A 23,759-nucleotide genomic window follows, 5' to 3' on the forward strand; every position below is an offset into this window, starting at 1 on the left:
CTCAAACCTTCTTCCGCAGTAGGAGCTTCTCTGTGCACCCGAAGTTTGGATTGTGTTCCCTTCTTCGCCAACGGATCGACGGTTCAACCATCCGGGCGAATAGTTGAACTGCCCGGATTGACGGGTCAATGATCAGATCTACTTTCTCATCGTAAAACAGCGGTTTGGGTAAATAGCGACTGAGTTAACAGGTCCGATTGGCTGAGTCAATGATCAGATTCAGATGATTAAAAACAGTGGTTGGGAGGCTGACCCGAATCGGTTTTATGACCAAATTAACATATTATCGGTCCGATCGACTGAGTCAACGATGGGTTGAGACTTGGGAGCACTGCAGAGAGTGTCGACACTTTCGCGTCATTTGCCTGTAAAATGTGGCAACTGAAACTCGAAAAGCGGCAATCCAAACCCTTGGATTGGTAAAAACTGTCGTCATTCATTACACATCTCAATTCTTTTCAATACTGCTCGAACCCCTTTTCCCTCTCTGCATCTTCACACACTTTGATGGTTCGATTCATCGTCCCGACTCATCTCTTCCTTGATTCGAAATCCGTCTCAGTCGATACGCTTCCACAATGTCACTCACGGAGGTTAGGGTTTCCGGATTTAATTCACAGTACATAGTAAACCGACTATTAGTTTTCTCAGTCTCCAGTTCATTTTTTTTTTCTTTATACTTTTCTGAATTTAATTTTATTCTACCGCAAAGGTTTCAGAGGAAAAGTTCAGGATAGACAAAATGCCAAAGATGGATTCCCATGGCAAACCTTCGAAGGCCTTGCCGATAAGCCTGTTTTTGGCGACGACGAGCTTGACACATTCCGTTAAACTCCGTCCGAGCTCTTGAATTGCTCCACTGTGAAGCTCTTATACTGGATTCCAGCGACAAGATAACAGTTTTATAACTGTTTCTTAGCGTTTTCCGTCGTTTCTTCCTTCTTGGTTCGGCTGATAGCGGTGCAGACTGTAGAACTGCGGATTGAAGGGAAATGAAAGATTCTGTGTGTTGTTGGAAAAAGTGGTTTTGTGCCTGAAAACTGGTGCTGTGAAACCCGTCAGAGTTAGCTTCTGAGAGGAAGGTGGCTGAGACTGAGACCGAGACTCTGAGAGGGGAGGCTTCCATTACAGAGGAGGAAGGTTTACTGGTAGGATTGTGTCTAGACCGCACACATATGAGGACCTTAACTCATGTTAAGGACAGGTGGCGAACTGGCATACTGTCTCTAGCAATGTTGGTAGCGTTTTATCTTACACAGGACGCTAGGCCGAGCGTGGATATGCTGTGCTCTCGTTTTGCCATGTTCCCGATGTGCGGCTGTAGTGTGTTCAGGCTAGGCTATACTACAGCCGCACATCTTAAATAGCGACTTCTGGGCTGGTGTGGGTAAAGAAAAACGAAGAGTGTGAGATAGCAGCCCAAGAAACCTAGTGCTCTCCATTCATGGCGACTCAAGGCCAGGTCATTACCTGCAAAGGTACTCTCTCCCTCTTTCTCTATCTTCGTCTCTGTCCCTGTAACATTGTTTCTCTAGTGGATAGATAGATGGATCCATATCAGTTCTTCTTGATCTGTGAGGAAATCTGTTATGGCTTTGATTACGTTCTGATGGTTTCTGTACTGTCTGAATGAAAACGAAAATGTTGAACCAGCTGCGGTTGCATGGGAACCAAACAAACCATTGGTGGTCGAAGATGTGCAGGTAGCTCCGCCTCAGGCCGGCGAAGTCCGAATTAAGATACTCTTCACTGCTCTATGCCACACTGATGCTTATACCTGGAGTGGAAAGGTAATCTACTTATTTCTTCTTTGATACTGGCTATGATAGATCGAGGTGCTTAATGACTAATGTTACAATGTTTACTATTTAGCAACATAGTTTTGTAGATGTCATCTGTTTAGTGCTCTCAAAGCGTGCTGGGTTCCTAGATGTGTTACTCTTCAGTATCAGTTTTGTTTTTTTTCCCCTGGAATTTTACTGAAAACTCAGTATAAGAATTCTTTTTGGTATTCTGTTTCTCCGTGGATATATCCACCAACAATTGGGTTCCTGGTAGTATATTGCCCCACTCTTACTGTACTTTCTGCTAGATTTTATATCCAGTTCCATATTCACTATTTACTCATGGTTGCAAGGAAACCTGTTTCATATGTGGGAAACATTATGAAACGTGGAAGTTGTAGGGGAAGGAACAACAGTAGAAACATATTCAAGTAGATTTATCAATATATGGATAATGCTTGGGGAATGGGGATTAAAGAACTTCAGGGTATTGTGGAGGAAGTTGCAGGAAAAAGGCGCTTCCCCTACCATTTCCAGTGTTTTCATTATGTTGAGTTGTTATTATTGTTTCTTGCTTTTTGTTTCTGCTGCCGTTGAAAGCTCATTTCTTGGATTTGCTTTGTGCATTGCTCTGTGCTTTTCCTTTTGTCTGGTATAGCGTTATCAATGCTTGAATATGCTATTTTGCAGCCTACTTTCTCTTTAATTGTTGGTTTAACCATTATTAATTTCCGTTAATAAATTCTATCACGATTACTCTGTAATAGTTTATTTGCTTTGCAGGATCCTGAGGGCCTTTTCCCTTGTATTCTTGGTCATGAGGCTGCAGGGTATGTCCTGTTCTTGTGTCAAGTAAAAGTTCCATTTAACTTGATTATTTTACTCAAAGAAGTTGATGTTTGAGATTTGCCATGCAGGGTCGTGGAAAGTGTTGGTGAAGGTGTTTCTGAGGTTCAACCAGGGGACCATGTTATACCTTGTTACACTGCAGAATGTAGACAATGTAAATTTTGCAAATCAGGGAAGACAAATCTCTGTAGCAAAGTGCGGGATGCTACTGGTGTTGGAGTTATGTTGGGTGATCGCAAGAGTCGTTTCTCAAAAAACGGGATTCCTATCTACCATTTCATGGGAACCTCAACATTTAGCCAGTACACAGTTGTACATGATGTTAGTGTTGCAAAAATTGATCCAAAAGCTCCTCTAGAAAAAGTATGCCTACTTGGTTGTGGTGTTACTACAGGTTTGTCCTGTGTCTCTGTTGTAAAGCATAACTTGTGAAAAATATTGCAGATATCCTCTGATATTAAAAGGCACATATTTTATCATGTCCTAGGGTCATTGTTGCCAAGAAATTAACATTCTTTGCAGAGGGGGTTTAGTGGATTTTATAGTCATTGTATTTGTTATTTGTCTTCCTTGTAAAGCATCATATTACTTACCAGGACTTAAAATTGAATGCATGAAGCATTTTCCACATCCTCTGTAAATCTTCTGGCATATGCTATTTCATTTGGTATATATCGTTGGCCATCATGATATGAACTGTCCAGCATGTGAAACTTAAGCTGAAGAATATTTATTCATTTTTGAATGGTGATGCATAATGGTTTGTTAACTTTGCTTTCTTGATATCATTTGATGATTTGAAACATAACTTTTGGCATTTCCATTCTGGGTCCCATAATTAATTATTTGTAAATACTTAATATACACACACACACACAACACAACTTAGGAATGTACATGAGGTGTTTATAGAAATTTCAATTTAACCAAATTTGCACTTAGCTATAAGCCAACCAATAAAAAATGTTTAGCTATAAGACATTGGCTGGAGTCAGTTACCATTATCTATTATTCTTATGATTAAGTGTAACAAATGTGTGAATGCAAACCAACATCACTATATGATTGAGGGAAAATAGATTGATTTTAGAAAATGGGCATTATATTGGTCAGTTGCAAGGATATTGCTGAAATGTAAAAAAGAGAACAAGAATAGAAGATACAAGTCATACAACCCCTAAACCTGGATTCAAATTTATGGATACTTACTGTTATACTGAACTGTACAGTTGCCCCAAACCTGGTGCCTTGTACAAAACCTCCTTACCTTTTCCCTCTCTATCTAGACTATGAGATCGGCTTCAGTCAGTGCAACGCCCGTTCCAACAGCTTTTACACCCTTGTATTGGGAATATCTCCATACCTATGTGCTTTATTTCATGGGGAGATATTCCCAATGCAAGACTGCTAGAGGCTGTTCGAACTGTGTGAGCATGGACTTGCACTGACTGAAGCTAAATTCCTAGACTATCATTCCTGTTCTTGGCAGACCTTGGAATTCACCTGAATAAGCACCTTATTCTAGACGTTTATTGTCTTGCTTCTTTAAAATGATGAGTAGGCATTTTTATAACTTATCTATTAGGTGGTCCAGGCCTTAGGTTGACATAGGCATTTTTTTAATATTTCCAATTATATTTTAATGATGAGTAATCTTTCCTTTATAAATTTATAACTTATCTATTCTATTTTAGGTCTTGGGGCAGCTTGGAACACAGCAAAGGTAGAACCGGGTTCCATTGTTGCTGTTTTTGGACTGGGGACTGTTGGTCTTGCAGTAAGTTGTCCAGAAACACCTATTTGCTAGCATCATGAATCTGCTGACTGCTGTACATTCTCTAGTAAGTTGCATAATTATTATGGCTTCATAGGTTGCAGAGGGTGCGAAGGCAGCTGGTGCATCACGAATTATAGGCATTGATATTGACAACAGAAAATATGATATAGGTACATCTTCAATTTTCTTTTGTTTTCGTGGTTATTACTTGTTAGCAATCAGTTAGCATTTTTGATGATCCAACAGGAGTAATCTCTCAGCTTTGGAGGTCAATCGATGGCTTATTTGAACTATTGTGTCTTTTGATCATTTTAGGTTAGCTGTTCAAGAAAATAGCATTCGGAACAAAATTTTCTTTAGAAGTTCTTGTGTTTTCTCAATATATTATGCGAAAGCAATAAAAAATGCTGCTTTTTCCCTAAAAACCTTCTTAGGAAAGTTTTGGAAGAGTACCTCTGAAAGTGGTGAAATATGGAAAATGAAGAGGCTCTTGTTTGTGAATGACACCTCTGTATACGTGGACCAATCTCTGTAGCTTTTCTTCTCAAAGAACAAAAAGAAAAAGAAAAATTCAAAAGAAAAGAGAAAAAGATAAATAGTTTGTCTGAAAGTAGAGACCACATGACATGGACAATGTTGTTTAAATATATAGATATTATTTTCATTTTATATGAATAATGGAGTAATTGTTGGGAAAGGGGACATTAAATATTGAAGCTAAAACAATGCAAACAACACTAGGCAATTAGAATAAAGTACAATTGATTATTACAGATAAATGATTCATGCTCAAATCTTGTTCTGATTCATGAACAATCTTCTCTAGATTGTTCTCCCTCTAAGCTGCTTGATGATGTGCTTGCCGAAGCAGTCTTCAACTATGGGCCATGGGTCAAATACTGAAATACGGAATATGGATCAAGGGGGTCTTGTGTGAACATGAGTCTATGGTTGAGGGGGTTTGGCTCACCATTACTGCATTACATCTCCTTATGTCTTAACCATATTGCAGCTTTCTGTTGGCAGTATATAGTCTTTTACGGAGTATGGAAAACTCATGGATTTTTTGATCATTTTTAATTGGCAATTTAAGCACAAAATTTTGTTCAACCACTTTGTCATTTTCTTTTTTATCAACAAAACCATTTGTTGAAGTTGTACCAGTTTCCCTCATTTAGTTGGTATTTGGCATTGTTCACCTGATTTAAAATGTTTGTATTTGGGTATTTTCTTATCATGTTTTGTACTTTGCAGCAAAGAATTTTGGAGTTACAGAATTTGTGAACCCTAAGGATCATCAGAAACCAATACAACAGGTCATTATGGATCTCACTGATGGTGGTGTTGACTACAGTTTTGAGTGCATAGGCAATGTCTCTGTGATGAGAGCTGCACTGGAATGTTGTCATAAGGTGAGTTGCTATAAGCCTATAACCGACTGGGTTGCTCAAGTTTGGAGATCCTATTGGGGGTTGGGGTAGAAGTTCACTAATTAGCACATGAGCCTCTAGTAGAGGTGCACAAAGGCTATACTTTTTTTTGATCGTTCACAAAGGCTATAATTTTATATATTGAAGAAAAGCCACCTATGTGTGTGTTAGTAGTTAATATACACCACAATTCTGCTACTGCTCTTTTCCTGTCTATGGTGGATAAAAGAATAATCCTTAGTGCATACGTGATATGACTACATACTTGTAGGGTTGGGGAACTTCAGTTGTAGTGGGTGTTGCCGCATCAGGTCAAGAGATATCCACTCGTCCTTTTCAGCTGGTCACTGGGCGTGTTTGGAAGGGAACAGCCTTTGGTGGCTTCAAGAGTCGTACTCAAGTGCCTTGGCTTGTTGACAAGTACATGAAAAAGGTATTGCACTATCCCTAATCTCATGTGTATCTTCCACTGGGCTTGGTAACATGCAGAATTATGCACTGAAAATTAGTAGGTTCCTGCTGTGTTACTGCTATTTATGATGTCATCCGGTAAGGGTTGCCCTGGTATAGAGTTCCATGATGACAACCTGGTATGGAGTACCCTAGGATTGATGACAACCTGCTTGTGTTCTGGTTAGTTGAAGTACCCTAGGATGACAACCTGCTTGTATAACTGCTTGTGTTCTGGTTAGTTGAAGTACCCTAGGATTGATGTGACATCTATGCAAGGCAGGTAAACATATGCAGAAGCCAGGTTGGTTTTGGTAGCATTGCCTACTACTTGATTAGGGAAAGCAAATATGATGACTCTTGTTTGTTTGTTTATCCCCCCTTTTTCTTGCATATTACAGGAAATCAAAGTTGATGAGTACATTACACACACATTGACTCTTGGGGAGATCAACAAGGCATTTGATCTGTTGCATGAGGGGAATTGCCTCCGCTGTGTGCTTGACATGGCATGAAGTGTTTAATTTTACTCTGGCCTGTTATATGCAATAGGTTTTCATGTAGAAGTGATCTTGTAGCCTTATTTCCTGGCTGGATTCCTACGTTTGAATGCTTCTTGCACCCTAGAATAATCAAAATGCTTGTGCTGAATGGTTCATGGACAAACTTTGCACATGCCAATCTATTTTGTTATCTTTTTTTCTGGACTTGTTTCTATCTAAAAATAGTTAGGGAATATATTAGAGTTTTTTCCCTGCAATTGAAAGATTGCGAAGCATGCTTTTGAAAGGATTTCTAGAACATTAGCAAATGGGTTGATTCCGAGATGTAAATGGAATTGTATAACATGATTAGATGTCTTTTTCTGTCATCACCTGAATTGTGGATCAGATGATGGCTCTCCAAGGCAACAAATGTAGTAGCTTAGAAGTTGCAGGGTGTCAACACAAACTGATTTCGAGGGAGCCCATCTTGTTGGTCAGACTTACAGGCCAAAATGTTTTCACCAGAGCAATTAAGTGCATGGATGAGAGCAATTAAGTGCATGGATGGGTAGCAGCCGAGGTAGTCCTAAATTGACGAGTATGGTTCGAGGTTTCCTTTCATCTTTTGTGCAACAGGGACCCTATGGATTTCCTGTCATAAATCTGATTTGCATTGTTATGGACATTAAAGCATTCTCAGCAGACGATTAAAAGTGTGATGGCTTGAAATTCCAAAGGACTCCTGAGGCTCCAATGCTCCATTTGATTTGGAAGAAAAGGGCGAGAAAGATGGAATATTCTTAAAAGGTTTCACTTTCTCATGTTTGTCTTTAGACACATAAGAATGGGCCCCCATCCCGACTTCTGAGAACCCGCATCCTCCTATTTGAGGCTGGCTGGGTTTGGGGTGGGGCATCCCCTCCCACGTAGTCAAGATACTTTGCCCCATCTCCGATGACGGGGTGGGGCACCCATTAATCCCTGGATTTTTCGTACTCCAAAGTAATTATTTAAAAATTATCTATTTTGTAGATAATTTACACCTGGTATAGCTATTTAGGAATTTGGGGGTATTTTAGGAATTGAACTATAATACTTTAGGCCGAGTTTGGAAGGAGTACAAATACAAATATATAGTGAAAAACCTTATATTTTGTATGTATTTACGCAGTACATATTTGCATTTGTACTCTTTTCAAACTGAGCCTTGGGGGTACTTTAAAAATGAAATTATGAGATCTTATGGTTTTAAGAATTTAGGGATAATTTAGAGATTTTAAATATCAATATTAAACCAGTGACAAAGATTTTGATTTTACTGTTTAAAGTTTTCTAAATGCCTAAACAACCCTTTCTAATTTATTTTAGCCTTTTCTCCTTTTCTGCTATTATCTTCATCCCATTTACTTTGCTCAAACTACCCTCTTCTCTCTGGTTAAACTCTAGAGTAAAGAGAGAAAATGAAGAACACTAACAGAGAGCCTCTGAAGGGGGTCCCTTACATCTCAGTCCCATCCAAGACTGAGAGTCGACTATTTGAAACACTCGTTTCCCCTAGAAACCTCAATGCAAACGCTAGTTTCCTCCAAAAATTTCGTGTTGTAAAACTGATCGACAACGTCTGCCACCCGATGATTGGCATGCCATGGCTCAAGCTTTCCGCCATTGAAAGGCAGAGGTAGATATGTGAGAATATCCACCTGGGTGCCATTTATGCACCAATAATCCTCTGTTTTGCACTTTTATTTGTTCCTCGAATCCCTTTGGCAACCAGTCATCTGCTCTGAATTCAAGAGTTTATGTCAAATCCCACCGAAGGCCTAACGATCGATATAAAATTCCTATCGCTCGTCTCTAAAGCAATAGCCAATTCCGTCATCTGTGAAGCAGAGATTGTGTTCTGAGAACCGAAGCAGACGTAAAGAACAAAATCCGGAGGTTGCATATCGAGCCACTTGATGCATATCCGGGGTGGTTCTAGGGGGTTTGTCCGTACGGGTTTTGTTGGCCAAGGAAGAGGTGGTAGGCTCAATCGCCCAAACGAGCTGACAACTCACCCTTTTGAAATATTGAAAACCAGTCCGATCGAAGTCCTCCACCGTGTTAAACAAAAGCTTGTATGATCTCAACCATAGATGAACCTGTCTGTATGAATCTAGAGCAATCATTGGTCCCATTAGTGTACGGTTTGGCAGAATCTGTTTCGTATTGGGAACTTGGGAGAATCCGTTTGGTAGTGGGGGAGTTGTGACCACATGGAAAAGTAGATGGTCATGCCATAAGCATCGCCAGCGTTGAAGACGAAATGAAATATACCCAGGTCATCGGCGACCTCAGCCGACCATCTGGAAAACATGTTGGTTTCTCCGTCATCTTCATCTCTCCAGTCTCTTCTTCTCTCGCCCAAGAAGTTCTCCAGGAATGCCAACTGGTTTTTCAACACCTCGAGGAGGTGTTGGTGCTGAGATTATGCCAACTGGTTCTTCATCTCTCCAGACCTTATGTTTAAATAACAACCCTAATTCTGATTGCATGTTAGTGCTGAGGTTCATGAAGACAAGGCTTCCTAACCTTTATTGGTTTCTTTTCCAGATCAACCTTAGCACGTAATTGTCTTCATCTCGAAATTCCATTATACTATTTTGCATTCACATAAGCATGCTTCCTAGCTAGAAGACAGTGATGGTGCCTTGCATAATATTGACGTTACCTATGAAGTTACAGATTTGGGCAATATGACCACACCCACAAAAACCTTCATATTTTCATAATATGTTTCAACTAAAATATCTAAACCATCTTTTCTAATCCTAGGTAGCTAAACAATAAATGAGAGAAATGTTCTCCTAGTATTTTTTTTTAAAATTTATTTTCCATAATTTCAACAATATATTGAAATTGTGGATTATTTCTATATTTGGCAAAACAATCACTAATTACCATTAATTGATATGATAAATTACAACTAGTTGGATAATAAATTCCAGATAATTCATTTGTTGCATCATAAAAATGTTTTAAATGATCACTTATATAGACTGCCTCAAATATCATATCATTAGGCATTCCACCTATGCTTTACATCTAATATAAAATGTTTATATTTTAAATCATAATTTTGGCATAAATATTTAAATTCTTGTTTTCTTGCCCCTGAACGTTTTATATATATAATACAATTTCTAATTTTTAAAATATGATTTGAAATAATAATCAAGGCATATTGAATACATATATTTAAGATGTGACATGCACATCTAATATGAAATAATTTACCATTTAAGCATGGTTTTGATTGAGATTTTAAAATATTTATTCCAGAATCATTATTGCTAGCATTATCAAAACTAATAGAAAACAATTTACCATAAGCATGCAAAAGTATTTAAAACTTATCAAAACTAATTTACCATAAGCATGCAAAGTATTTAAAATACTTTGCAGCAATAGCTGGGCCACTATGTGGCCATTCAAGCCTAGTAAAACTTAAAATTCTTTTATTCAAAAGCCAATTTTCATCAATGAAATGGCCGGTAACACAAATATAACTAATATTAAATTTGGATGTCCTAACATCCAAATTAATTGCAACATTAGAATTAAGATTTACTAACAAAGAAATTAAATTTTATTTATATGAATAAAAATTTTTTAAAGCATCAGTTCTTATAGCATTCCTAGAAACTTTTTTATATTGTGGGTTTACAGAACTACACAACCATTTTTCTAGCTTTGGATCTTCAGCTAACATAAATGGTTGTTCTACATGTACAATATATTTAGCAAGTTCTTATTTCATTTTTTCTTGTGAATATCTAAAAGTACCAAAACTAGTCCCCCTCCCAATCTGTGTTTAGGTTGTTTCTCTCCCTTCATCTTCCTCTCACTCATGTGTGAGCAGATGTCTGCTCAAATGACCCGTACCACCCTTGCTACAATAACTAAAGTATTTCCTACATTTTTGGCAAACAACCCTTTTCCCCTTCCCCTCAATATCCTCTATTTTGAAAACTTTCCAAACCGGGCTACTCAGCCTAGAAGCCCTCATTTTTCCCCTAGTATCACTACTACCAGGGGTGAAAGTTCCACTTCCATCGACATCAAACGCATCAGTGCTAACACTAATATTATCGTGATGCGATTGAATGTCATCCATGGTGAACATGTTGGGGAATCGGTTTTGAGAAAGGCATGCCATTTTTTTTTTAATTCTAAAAAGATAAAAATTAATCTAATTTGACTTACTCAGATTGCCGGAAAATCCCAACTTGATTTCAACGGTTGAAGTCTTTCAACGTCCAAGCCTCCTGAATTGAGATACTTGAGCTGATTGAGCAAACCTTCTTCTTGTTGAAAGTTGAAACTTCGGTGATGTTGAGACTTGAGAATTGGAGAATGTAGAATCAGACAATCAAGTTAATCATAATTTCTCAGATTCCAGATAATTGAGAATGTATGAGTATGAGAGAGAGAGAGAGAATTAAGAGAATTGTTGAATTGGTGTGATGAGAATGGTGGAGGATAGGTCTATTTATAGGATTTGAACATAATTCAATTGCCGAAAATACCCAAAAAACTATCTGTTATTTAGTTGTTGGGAGGGGTATTTTGGTTATTGTAAAGTTACTTATAACTTTACCCAAAATGCCCCCCTAAACTAGTTTTATATAGCTGTTGGGGGGGCATTTATGTCATTTTTCAATCCCCCATAAGCAAAATACAGAAATACCCCCTAATATAGCTACTTATAGCTATTGGGGGGGGTATTTTTGTAACCCCTCCAAAAGCTGAAACTAGCCGTTGGGCCCCTTTGAGAGGGGGGCCAATGGCTATATTCCCGGGCGGGTCGAGCGCAACCCGTTATGGGCCTGGCGGGCCGTGCCGTGCCGCGGGTTGGGCCGTGCCGGTCGGGCGGCCCGACCCGATTTACACCTCTATCCCCTGAATATCACAAGAACTTGTGGCTGTGGTGAACAAATCATTACGATTAAAGTTACTTTTGGGCCAGTTATGTTTTAAGAGAGAATGGCAAAAAAAAGAAAATTTAAAAAGCTTAATGGGGTATTTTGGTAATTTAACGCCTTCCATTACATGATTTAACGACAGAGGGGGCATTTGTCGCAATGTAAAGTTCAAGGGGGCCTTTATCGCAAAAAAAAGTACAGGGGGTCTTTGTCATTGACCCCTTAGTACAGGGGGGTCCATGTAATTTACCCAAAAAATATTTTTCCGTCCCCATTTAAGGTCAGGGAAAACATGCCTCGTTAGAGATAAGAATATTAATAATAGAATAATTATTTTAATAATTTAAATTTATGAATTTGTATATATGTATATGTATAGAGAGAGAGAGAGAGAGATTTTAATTTACATTAAATAAAAACATATTTATTATTTAGAAAGTTCAAAAATATTTTTACCAAACATTTGGGAATTTCATATCTTGGTGACTTTTTGTTAATATTAAAAAGTAAAAATAATAAAATAGAAAGTAATTTATACAGTAATTAACATCAAGTTAGTGACATGGTGAGATTTAGACATTTTGAAAAGTTATGGTGAATTTAAGAGAAATGCTGAAAACTCATGGTGAGTTTTAGACAAATTCCCTAACTTAAATAGACAATAAAATAATAAAGGCTTTATGGAATTTTGGACTCTTCATCGGTGCATTTATCAATAAAGTTATAAGATATGTATGCATCCTATTATATTAATTATAATATACTTTTTCATATATATTATTAAAATATGTATTTCTTATGCACTTATACCTCATTTATGGGTATTTTTAGGTAAAATTTATTGTTATTAATGTTTTGGTAAGATTTATATGAATTTGCCTAATGTATCCAAATCATTCCACCATATTACTAATACTACACTTGATACCGATATTTTGATAGTTGAACTTCGAATTGTCTACACAAGCCAAGGGCCCAAAAGCTGATCCCTTCTTTAGAGTATTAGCGTGATGTTACCATGAACGAGTCTGGCATTTTGGCCAAAGGAAGATAATAGCTTATGGCTGGCATGGGGCATCGCATCCAGCTAATCCGAATCCAGTTGCATGGCCCAAAAGGACCTCCACTGTGCTCTTGCAAACCTCTGTAGAGGATGCAGTTGTACATCATCACCCTGGCAAACCTTCCTAAAGATGAGGTTGAACCAATAATCTTCAAGTTTGGTACAACTTTGATGAGCTTAGGACTAATTATGAAAGATAGTTGATGGCAATTGTTTGGGTGGTGTTACGGTGGCAACCCTATCTATTGGGTAAACCATTTACAATTAGGACTATTGACTGATAAGAGGAACATTAAGCACCTTATGGAGCAACAATTCCAGACCCCAATCCAATAGAAATTGCTCTACAAATTGCTTGGGTTTGAGTCGTTTGACTATCGAAGGCCAGAAAATTGAGTCGTAGATGCCCTCTCTCAGGTTCATGACTTGGTGGTCCAACTAGGCATTTCCAAGCCCAGCTACCCGTTTCTCCAGTCTACAGGCACTTATAGGCCAAGGCCGAACAAAATCCTCAACTCTCTCTTGAGTTGGATCTCAATGTAGCATTCACGCTGGGGTATTAACCTTGGTGAGTTAAGAACACCTCACAGAGTGTGCCTCATACCAACCTCAACTGTGCATTGGGGATATCTCCCATGAATGACAGTATACAAACATGGGAGATATTCCTGATGTCTGACTCTAAATGTTGTGAGGTGCTCTTGTGAGGAGCAAATCTGGTCACGTTTTACAAGGGCAAGCTAATTATGGTGGCCATTTCTCCACATCAATCCCAACTCATCCAGCTCTTTCATGACTCGTCCTTGGGAGGAGACCGGATCTGCTCCTCACACATGGCGCCTCACATCGACCTCACAAAGCACGCCTTACCGTGCATAAGATGTTCCCAATGCACGGAGGGATGTGCCTGTAAGGTCGTTGTAAGGCACCTTGTGTGAGGAGCAGATCCCAATTCCCTTGAGAGGCCATTCTGGGGTCTTACAAATTTGTTGACGACTAAGCGGTCATTAGGGGTGGATTCGAGCTGAGCCGAATAATACAAGGCTCGAGTAAAAAATTCATAAGCTCGACCTCGATTTTGAGAAAAATATTTTATAAAATAAAAATTATATATAAAAATATTTTTTATTTGATATTTAAAATTAAGAATTATAATAATTAATAATTATAATATTTTGATTATATATGTTATTTTTTATAATTATATATATATATATATATATATATATATATATATATATATATATATATATATATATATATATATATATATATATATATCTCGCGAGCCTCACGAGCCAAGCTCTAGTAGGCTTCAGCTCGAGTTCGATTGAAACCGAGTCGAGGCGAGCTCGAGCAACTCGTGAAAATCTCAGCTCGTTGCCACAGGTACCAGTCATTTTATTGGTCGATCATAGTAAGAAAGAGCTCATCTCTCCTACCCACATGACACTACAGGTGAACATTGGGAACATCTTCTGTGTTTACATGTTATCATTCTTAGGGAGATGTTCCCAATGTAGAGCTGTAGTGTCCTATGGGTAGGTGCGGGTAATACTTTTTGTGGCTAGGGTAGCCAAGTGTGATACATGTTAGCACTATAAATATGATACCCAACACCGAGGACGCTTACGACCATTGCCCATACCCAAGAAGGTGTTGGGCAAGGTCACTTTGGACTTCATCACTGGATCGCCTCTCTCACCTGTAAAGTCAACCATATTTGCGGTCATGGATAGACTCTCTAAATACGATCACTTTGCGGTCCTCTTACACTTCAGTAGTTCAAGTTGCCAAGGCCTTTGAATTTTTTATTTTTTTTAATTCCACATAATTACTAATTAAATGAATAAGAAAATAACATATGCTTAACCATTTCTAACAATCATAAAGAATAAGAGATTTGCTTTGCTAATGTTTAGCTAAGTGACACCACTTTTCCCCCACTTTCTCTTAAATTGTCTCTAATTCCTATTTATCTCCTAAATTATCTCTAATTCCTATTTATCTCCTAAGTTATCTCTAACTCCTATTTATCTCTTAAATTATCTCTAATTTAGTAGAAAGATTCCCTCCAAATTATTTCTATTCCTATTTATCCTCCCCCCACTTTTTATCTACATCTATTTAAAGAAAGTTTCAACTAAAAAATTTCAGAATTATTTAAATACTAGCAGGGACGCGTGTGATGCACGGGAAAATTTGAAAGATTTAATAATTTTATTTTTCATTTAATGTTGATTTATAAAAAATAATTATTGTTAATTGAATATGAACAAATATTTTTAATAAATTTAGTTTTATTAATAATTTGTAGTAATTTTAATACTTTTTATTCTTTTTATTATTTTAAATGAAATCTTGATTAACTTTAAATAAATAAAAATAATTATAAAAACTAACATTTTTATTAATTCCACTAATAATTAACAACTATATAGGAATGGCAATGGGGTGGGTTTAGGGCAGGGCACCCCATCCCCGTCCCATCCCCAGTGTCACGTCAGTTCAGGGCAAGGTAACCACTCCTCAATGTTGGGCGAGTTCAGGGGCAAGGCACCCCACTCCTCATCAAAAACGAAGAATCCTTGAATTTCCCTACCTCGTCCCCAGTATTGGGCAGGTTCAAGTAGAGGTGTAAATTGGGTCATGCTGGATCGGCATGACACGACCCGCATGTGGCTTACACAAAGTGAGAGTCATGTCGTGCTGGCCCACGAGGCGTCCCGGGCCATGCCTCCCTCCTCTAGGATAATTTGGGGTGTCGGTTCGGCATAGTCCACGACTCGAGCCCGCATGGGCCCGTGTCGTGCTGTGGGTTTGGCTGGTCCATGGGCCGGGCCTTGATTTAGGCCATGTCACGCACTAAGCCAAGCTCAAGGCAAGGTACTCACTCCGCATCCAAGGTTTTTAAAATTGGACCAAATAGGGAACCGTTCTGGGGTCGAACAGTCTGACTATTCGATTCGAACAAATGACCCGCTTTGACAAAAAAAAATAAAAAATTAGAAAAACAAAAAAAGCCACGAACTATTGTCTAGGCTAGGCCGAGCCTTGGGTCAGTTCTCCTTTTTTGATATATTTTTTTAATTTTTTTAGTCCATGTCATTTTCAAAACTACCAATTAGAAACTCTACTTTCTCCAAAAAAATCTTCCTAAAATCTCTCTCTCTCTCTCTCTCTCTCTCTCTCTCTCTCTCTCCTCCTCCTTCCCACATTCCAATAACCTAAATAATCTAATATCCTAAAATTTCTCCTAAACAACCTCCCCAACTTTCTCCTAACTTATCTCTAATTTAGTAGAGAGTTTCTCTCCTAAATTGTCTCTAATTCTTATTTATCTTATAAAGTTTGAATTAAAAAATTTAATAATTATTTAAATATTCTATAAAAAATATATAATAACTTTAAAGTATTTATTAAAGACACAAAAAATAATTATAATCTATTTAATAATATTCATATTATTAATAATTATATATTTTTACAAAATTCATCGAGAAATTATGTACAAACAATATGAATTATGATTTTCGGGATAATTCAATCTAAATGTTATTCAAATAATAAAAATTTAACATTATAAATGAAATATTATTTAAATATTTCAATAACTAAATATCTTAAATAACAAAATATTAAATTAATATTTTAAATAGTAACTGAATAACTTTCAATTATAATAAATAGATAGAATTTTAAATATTTAATTAAAAAACTAAATATTTTAAATAACGAAATATTTAACATAACTAGATTTTAAATAGTTAAAATAACAAAATTATGTTTTAATAGTGCTATAATTTTATAGATTATTAAATTCAAAAAGTAATTAATATTTTAAATTTTAAATAATGATATTATTTCAATAAATAAATAATATTGTAAATAGCTAATTTCATTTATACCAATTAACAATTATAGAAAATAACTTTCAAAAATTTATTGTTTATTAATAATAAATTTAAAAACTTAATCTTTATTTATCAAAACTAAAATTAATATTTCTTGTATTTTAGTAATTATTTATTGTTTTTTGTGGTAAATATATTTTCAATAATTATGTATTAATCTATTTTTGTTTTGTTATTTAATAGAAAATTTTCAATAATTATTGGAGTTTAAACCATTATTGTTTAGCTTTTAAAATTTAATTTATTGTGTATTTTTACTATATTTTTTAATAATTATTGGAGATTAAACTATTGTTCATTAGTTGGTTTGGTTCAACCATATTTTTAGAAATACTAGTAAATGTATACATGCATTTGCACGTGGCAATATCTCTAAGACAAAACTATTCATAATTCATGGCGGTTTCTGAACGGTTATAAGTGGGCAGTTTCTAAAGTGAGAGTAAAAGACATATATGCCCTTTTTATACCTACTGTATTCTTAGACAAGGGGGTAGAAAATGTCCAATGGAAATTCCAGAAAAAGGGGACATTCGCTCTTTTATAGGTAGTATAGATTAACATATATAAACATATGCATATATATACATATATATTAGCGGGGATCCTATGGGGCGGTGATCGGGGTTCACCCGGGGCAAGGAGTGCTCTCCTTGTCTCGACAACATTCTTGCCAACAGGGATGAAAATTTCCTCATCTCCGTCCGTATGGGGGAAAAATCATCCCCATCCTTACCTCATTCGGGGCAGATCCCCACAGGAATCGAGGAAATGGGAAAATTGCCCCCTAAGTTTAACAAACAACCCTATTTAAAATTAATTATTGTTATTTTTATATTGTAAAAAAATTATTAAAAATAATATATAAAATATAAATAATTATTAATTATTATATAAAACAATTGTATACTATTATAATTTCTATTATTTATCTTTAACTTAATAAATTCCGTAGATCACACAGGTATTTGCTAGCATATTGTATAAAAAGGAGGATTTTAAAATGAGAATGGCATGAGAGTAAGAAACTAACAATCATCTCTCTCTATGTGTTCAAGGAGGAAGGGTTGATGGTCCTGAAATTTGAATTAAAATACCATATACAGGACGTTCCAGAGATTGATGGTCCTGAAATAAGTAACTAAGTAACCAGTGGGAGTGTGGTAGATGGAAGAAAGAGGAACTTCAATTCCACCTTCACAAATCACAATGAAGTCCGCCTATTAATCTGGAACCTTGTAAATTTATGGTGGTGAATAGACCTGTTCATGGGCCGGGTCAGGCCAGACTCAGGCCAGGTCGGGCCGGACTTGAGCCGGGCTTTTAGTCCCCATTAATGAAAATATGCTAGGCCCGAGCTCGAGTCCGGCCCGACCTATGGGCCTATAACTTGGGCCCGAGCCCGGGCCTGATAAAAAGCCCAAAGCCTGAGCCTGAAGCCCGACCTAATAAATTTCGTAGAGAGAGAGAGAGAGAGAGAGAGAGAACTCACCGTCACACTTTGATAGAGATCCCTCATCAGTTCGTAACTTCACATCTGAGAGAGAGAGAGAGAGAGAGAGAACTCACCGTTGCTGTCGGAGTTATTGCGTCGATGAACGTTCGTCGCCTCACTGTGGAGTGTGGAGGATGGAGAAGAAGGATTCGGCTGGAAAAAGAAGAGGGAAAGATGCAAAGAGATAATAAAAAGATGGGGCTATTCGATTAGGTTTTTTTAGGTCTAGGTTTAGGTCGGGTCGGGCCAGGCTATTTTGACAAAACCCGAGCTCGGCTCGAATTTATTGCAGGCCAGGCTTTTTGGCCCAAGTTTAAGCCTACGAGCCTATAACCATGTTCAAGCCCGTCCGGGGGCCGGGCCGGCCCGTCGGGCCACCCGACCCATGAACAGATCTAGTGGTGAATGAAGTTTGGTGAACGAAGTGGGCATCCAATTCTACCATATAATTCTAGTTTGGTTAATGCAGTTTTCGGTGGATATATCCTGGTAGGCTGGTACTAAATCGCACCAAGATTTCTCTTCAATCGACTTCACAGCATGATAAAGAGCCCCATGGCCATTGGCCAATGGTTTTGGAATATTATCATTTTGGTCTGGTGAATGGAATCCATCCATGGCTCTCATCTATGGTATTGACTTTCAGAGCCAGTAAGACCCATTAATGTCCATTCTGCCCAGATCATTGGAGATATGCTACAATAGTGGTGCTGGTGACTATAGCTCCCAAGGCTATGAACCAACTCACAATTGTGCATCCCACCTTTCAACCAACTGAGTTGTAAGGAGATAGGATTAGCTGAATGCAATGGCTGTTTAACAATTGTGCATCCCACCTTTCAACCAACTGAGTTGTAAGGAGATAGGATTAGCTGAATGCAATGACTGTTTAGTTCAGTCATAAATGCACATGATCCACAATCACTTGATCTCTCATATGGCATTTATGGCCGGTATGGGGCATTTTCATTGATTCCTCAGCCTGTAATACAGTCATTGCATTCAGTTGATCTGAATTCAAAGCGAGTTTGGGAATTGGGAGGGCTTGTTGATTGAGCGGCTTTGGAGAAGCTATTAAAATTAGTTTCATTGGAAAGGCAATTTCTGAGGTCAATGATAAGAGTTCAAATGGGCCCCCCACAACGTTCCACAGTATATTCCCGTCTTGTATTGGGAACATCTTTCAGTGATATCATCATTTCTAGTATTATCATTGGGAGATGTTTCCAACACACTGCAGGTATGAAAATGTGCTGTTGTGGGAGTAATCTTGTAGGGGGTTGATTTGATTTCCAATGACAGTGTTTTTTTGACTTTCTGGGGTTTTCACCAGGCTTTCTATGTGGGGCCTGATGTCTGCTGCAGGAAAACTTTCCCAAGTGGACCCCAAAATGACATCCACGGTGGTCTTGCTCTTGGAAGGCCACTGTGCGGATGCTTTGTCCATCACACAGGCGAACCTTCCTAAAAGATGAGACTGAACCAATAGTCTTCAGGTTTGGTACAACTTTGGATCATTAATAGCTAATATTTCCTGTAAGAACGCTCGACTTTGACCCCTGCTAAGCTTGGAATTTGAAGCCCACCAAGTGATCGATGAAATATTTGTGTTGCCGTACATGGTTTGGTGGGAGACTTACGGCTCGGTGAAGTCAACAAAGCAAATTATTGTGAGGCGCACATTGCTTTTATTACACATTTCCATCTTTGACTGCAAGGATCAAAGAACGGAAGATCCTAATTGCTTTCATTTGTTTGGTGGTTTCACCCATGACAGAATTCTTACGTCACAGAAAGAAGGAGACTTTGGCACCTTCCTCCTAGCATGCTGGCCTGGGCTCCACTATTCGTCCTCCTCCCATGGAGAGCTTTTGGGTTCAAAAAGCTTGATATGGCTGATGATCATAGAATTCTAAACGTGGAATTTTCACCTCCTTTTTCCTATGACTTTGAATCAACGTGGGACCCCTCACATGAAGATTCCTTTTAAATGTCAGATCAGAATCTACTTAAAACCTATCACACCCTCTACCCCCAACCCCACCCACCAAAAGCAAGGGAAAAAAGAAGGCCCACCACCCCACCTATAATCCATGATTTTAATATGATATCAATTGAATTAATGTGAAAATAATCTCTCATTCCCTTGAAGTTGCGTTTGGATTGCAAAGAAACTGGATTTTCTTTTTTTTCGTTTTGGTCTGTGTTTTTGGGTGAAGGTGGAATTGTACAGATTTTTGAGCCCATTTCAACAATGGAGAGGGGTTTGGAAGCAAACATCTATGCCTTCCCAATTCTGCAGTTTTTGGAATTATAAATTTTTAAGCAGAGAATCTCGGAGGGCATTAATCCACCCTCCGATGCTGTCTCAGCCAACTGAGTAGTCAGTACTGTGTTTTGCAGTGGAAACTTCAATAGCAAATCCGTACTCAACCTATATGCGGGGATGGTGGCATCAAGAATTTCATGCACAATTCCATTTCAAAAATAAAAATAGGGCAAATTTTGTAAGCTATCGTTATGGTTTAATTAATTGATTAACATTATTTTTACTGTTTAATTATTGTCATGCACCATTCCTACTGTTTCTCACAATTGCTTAAAATCTTCTTTATCATCAATACTCCGTCATAAATCATTGACATGTGACATCACGTAACTGTTATATTTTACAAAAATTCTTTACTTACCTTTTTATGGTCGAAAATGCCATGCTTTTATTCTTTTGGTGGGTTTGAACCTAAGTGCCTGGTCATATAATATTTGATTTGAGTGTTCAACTCCTTTATAGTCGACTATTGGACAATAGAGATTGATGAGGGCGGATTTGGCTCTCCAATAACCTTATGACACATGGCATCCCAAAACATCTGGACAACACCCAAACGCCACCTAAGCGATGATTTGGAGTCCCAGATCGTAGTTCGTCTTCGCCCCGACCTGGCGACCGGCCTTTATCTCCAACTTAGCGACATCAACCACAACTTAGGTCGGTTTGCAGCACCTTGTCCAGGGCCGACCTGTAGCACTTCATCACTGGCCGAAGTGACCTCGACGCGAGGCGCAACCTCCCTTGAGGGCTTGCCGACCTGACTAAGGACCAAGCGGTGACCTGCGAGATGTGCTCCCCGACAAATTTGGCATGCATATCTCGACACTCCCAAGTTTTTCGGAAGTTGGCCCGCGTATTGAATGTTTCGGAGGATGGTCAAAGTGCATAGCGGTTACCTCCGAGGGTTTCGGACCGGTAAGGCACAACCTCCCAGAAATCTCGGATGCGGTGCGTGAAGCCTACGCCAAACAATGCCTATATAAAGGCACCAACCCTAATGACACAGGGTGCGCGCGGTTATTTGCTCACTAGCCTACTTGCATTCAAACTTTTTAGTTCGCAACTAGAGTACTATACTAACTTAAGCATCGAAGTGACCTCGCCGGGTTAGCTACCCCGAGTTCTCTGATCGTGTTTCTTGCAGTTGAACCAGTCCGCCAAGCAACTAGCGTCCACATAACCTTCCAGCTAGGAGCTTCCAGATCGCGCACCATCAGAGATGATGAAGCAACCCCTCACGGATCAGCTTCTAACTCCTCGTCTCAACCTAGAAGATCTGACACCATCAAATAGATAGGAGAAATAATGAACCTATTGTAGAACTCTCTCTCTCTCACCTTCTGTCTATCTCACTAGAACAGAAAGGGAGAGGTGTATTATTTGGCTGTACCGTTTCTCTTAGTCTCTCTCACCCTCAACCTCAAGCTATTCCCTTGTTACCTCTATGGGGCATGGTCGACCATGCAAGGTTGCAAAGCATGCCGATAAAGCTGATGCCTGTGTCATGAGCAGAGATTTGAAAGGGAATTGATTAATTAGACAACTCCCAAATGAGATTGGCAATTGTGTTCCTCTTAAAACTATCTCTACAAGAGAGGCAACGATTGAGGAGTGTGGGAAAGAAGGGATTCTGCTTTGAGACAGACGTAAGAGGCAGAGATGGAGATGGAGAGGAGACAAAGGCATAGACGGAGACGAAAACGAAAAATGGAGATAGAAACGGAAACGGAGATGGAGAAGAGGGAGACGAAGATAGAGCATCGACTTTCCTGAAAATTTTCATTAATTGGGTTTTATTTTGGAAATTTGAGAAATAATAGAGGATAAATTTAATATTTTATTTGTTTTCGTTAGCACTTAGTGACTGTGCCAATTGTTAGAAACAATAGGGGTGGTGCAAGACAATGTTGACTAGCTAAACCATAAGAATAGTTTAAGAAATTTGCCCATAAAAATATTATAAAAAAATTGAGAAAGTATAAATATAGGACAATAAATGCATGCGTAATAAATCCTCATCTTCTACTTAGTCTTGTCCGAACTACATGGGGGATATTTAATTCTATTGCTGTTTAATAAATGTTTGTTTGTAGGGTACTTTTCTTAAAAAAATGAGAAAAAGTTGTTTAGAAATGTTTTTCAGCTTTTTCTTTTTTGTTTTTATATAGCCAATTGCGAACAGTGAAAAAACACATTACCATTGGGGGAAATGGTATTTTAGTGTTTATCCCAAAGATGGCTCTCACACAATCTGAGAAAAATATTTTTTTGATAAACAGCTTAACCAAACAAAATTTCGAATTTCATTGGGGAAACACCTATTTGGGGCGGAATTAGTATTGACTATCTAATAAATTGGTAATGGAACCAAACGCTATTGGGTCAGTTATATGAATCCTATTTAATCACTCTCTTATGTTCAGTGCTATATCTGTCATTAAATTATGAACACTTAAATTTTTATTTATTTTTACTTCCACTAAGATCCTTCTCCAATTGCTCTTAGGTCTTCTAGTTCTTTCAACTTGTAAGAGCATCAAATGTGGTTTTATGAATAGGGCTCAGTTAGTTTAAATTGTTAAAGTTGAGCTCTAGTCACTTTTTATTTGGTAAATGAGGTCAGAAGTGGAATGCAATCCGAGATCCTCAGTCCTCACTCCCGTGATCTGAATACAAATATTTTGAAAATGACCACTTGAGCCTTGATGGGCTATTAGTCAAAGAAAGGGTGCGTGCAGCATATGGGCGGGTGTGGTGTTGAGAGTGAGAGCTTTGTCGAACAGTTGGCAGATAAGCCCCACCTCACAATGCCCAGCAACAAGTTGGGGTTGAAAAGATGCCAAACACCGAGCAGATGAGGCTCTCATTCTGCTTCTCAAGAATTCCTCATTATGCAATTAGAATGGGATGACTTGGACCATGACATGTCAAAGTTTTTGCCACATGGCACACGGCCGAGCGTACATTGGGCCAATTACAAGGCACCATATCAGCTCTATACGTGGGTCCTTAGTGTGATATCATGATTGATACAGAATCCTCCAGTTTCTCTATGTTGGCTTGACTAATGAATCATTGCTCATGTGGGGTCAAAGATGTGAGAGTCAGCTTGATTTCTTACCAAAAGAAAATTAAAATTTGTGTTGATTGTTTGAATGGCAATTCTTGGGTTCAAAATTCCAGCTTGCTAATTAGATAAAGTCTTCAAAAATCCAC

At 38.1% G+C, this 23,759-nt stretch overlaps 1 protein-coding gene and 1 pseudogene across 1 annotated transcript; one reads left to right on the top strand and one right to left on the bottom strand.

Moving 5' to 3' along the window:
- The first annotated feature begins 511 nt into the window (after positions 1-511).
- On the top strand, positions 512-6,993 carry LOC104602724 (alcohol dehydrogenase class-3). Its single transcript, XM_010266504.3, has 10 exons — positions 512-593; positions 713-1,478; positions 1,654-1,790; positions 2,568-2,614; positions 2,702-3,027; positions 4,328-4,410; positions 4,505-4,580; positions 5,665-5,822; positions 6,112-6,273; positions 6,692-6,993. Exons 2-10 carry the CDS (start codon positions 1,445-1,447, stop codon positions 6,803-6,805), a joined length of 1,137 nt encoding a protein of 378 aa, XP_010264806.1. The 5' UTR covers positions 512-593; positions 713-1,444; the 3' UTR covers positions 6,806-6,993.
- A 1,163-nt stretch (positions 6,994-8,156) lies between these two features.
- Positions 8,157-9,262, bottom strand: LOC148804025 (UDP-glycosyltransferase 92A1 pseudogene; annotated as a pseudogene).
- Between the last annotated feature and the right edge of the window lie 14,497 nt (positions 9,263-23,759).

This window comes from Nelumbo nucifera, chromosome 1 (assembly GCF_055504915.1).
Source record: "Nelumbo nucifera cultivar China Antique chromosome 1, China Antique-T2T, whole genome shotgun sequence".
Classification (NCBI taxonomy): domain Eukaryota; kingdom Viridiplantae; phylum Streptophyta; class Magnoliopsida; order Proteales; family Nelumbonaceae; genus Nelumbo; species Nelumbo nucifera.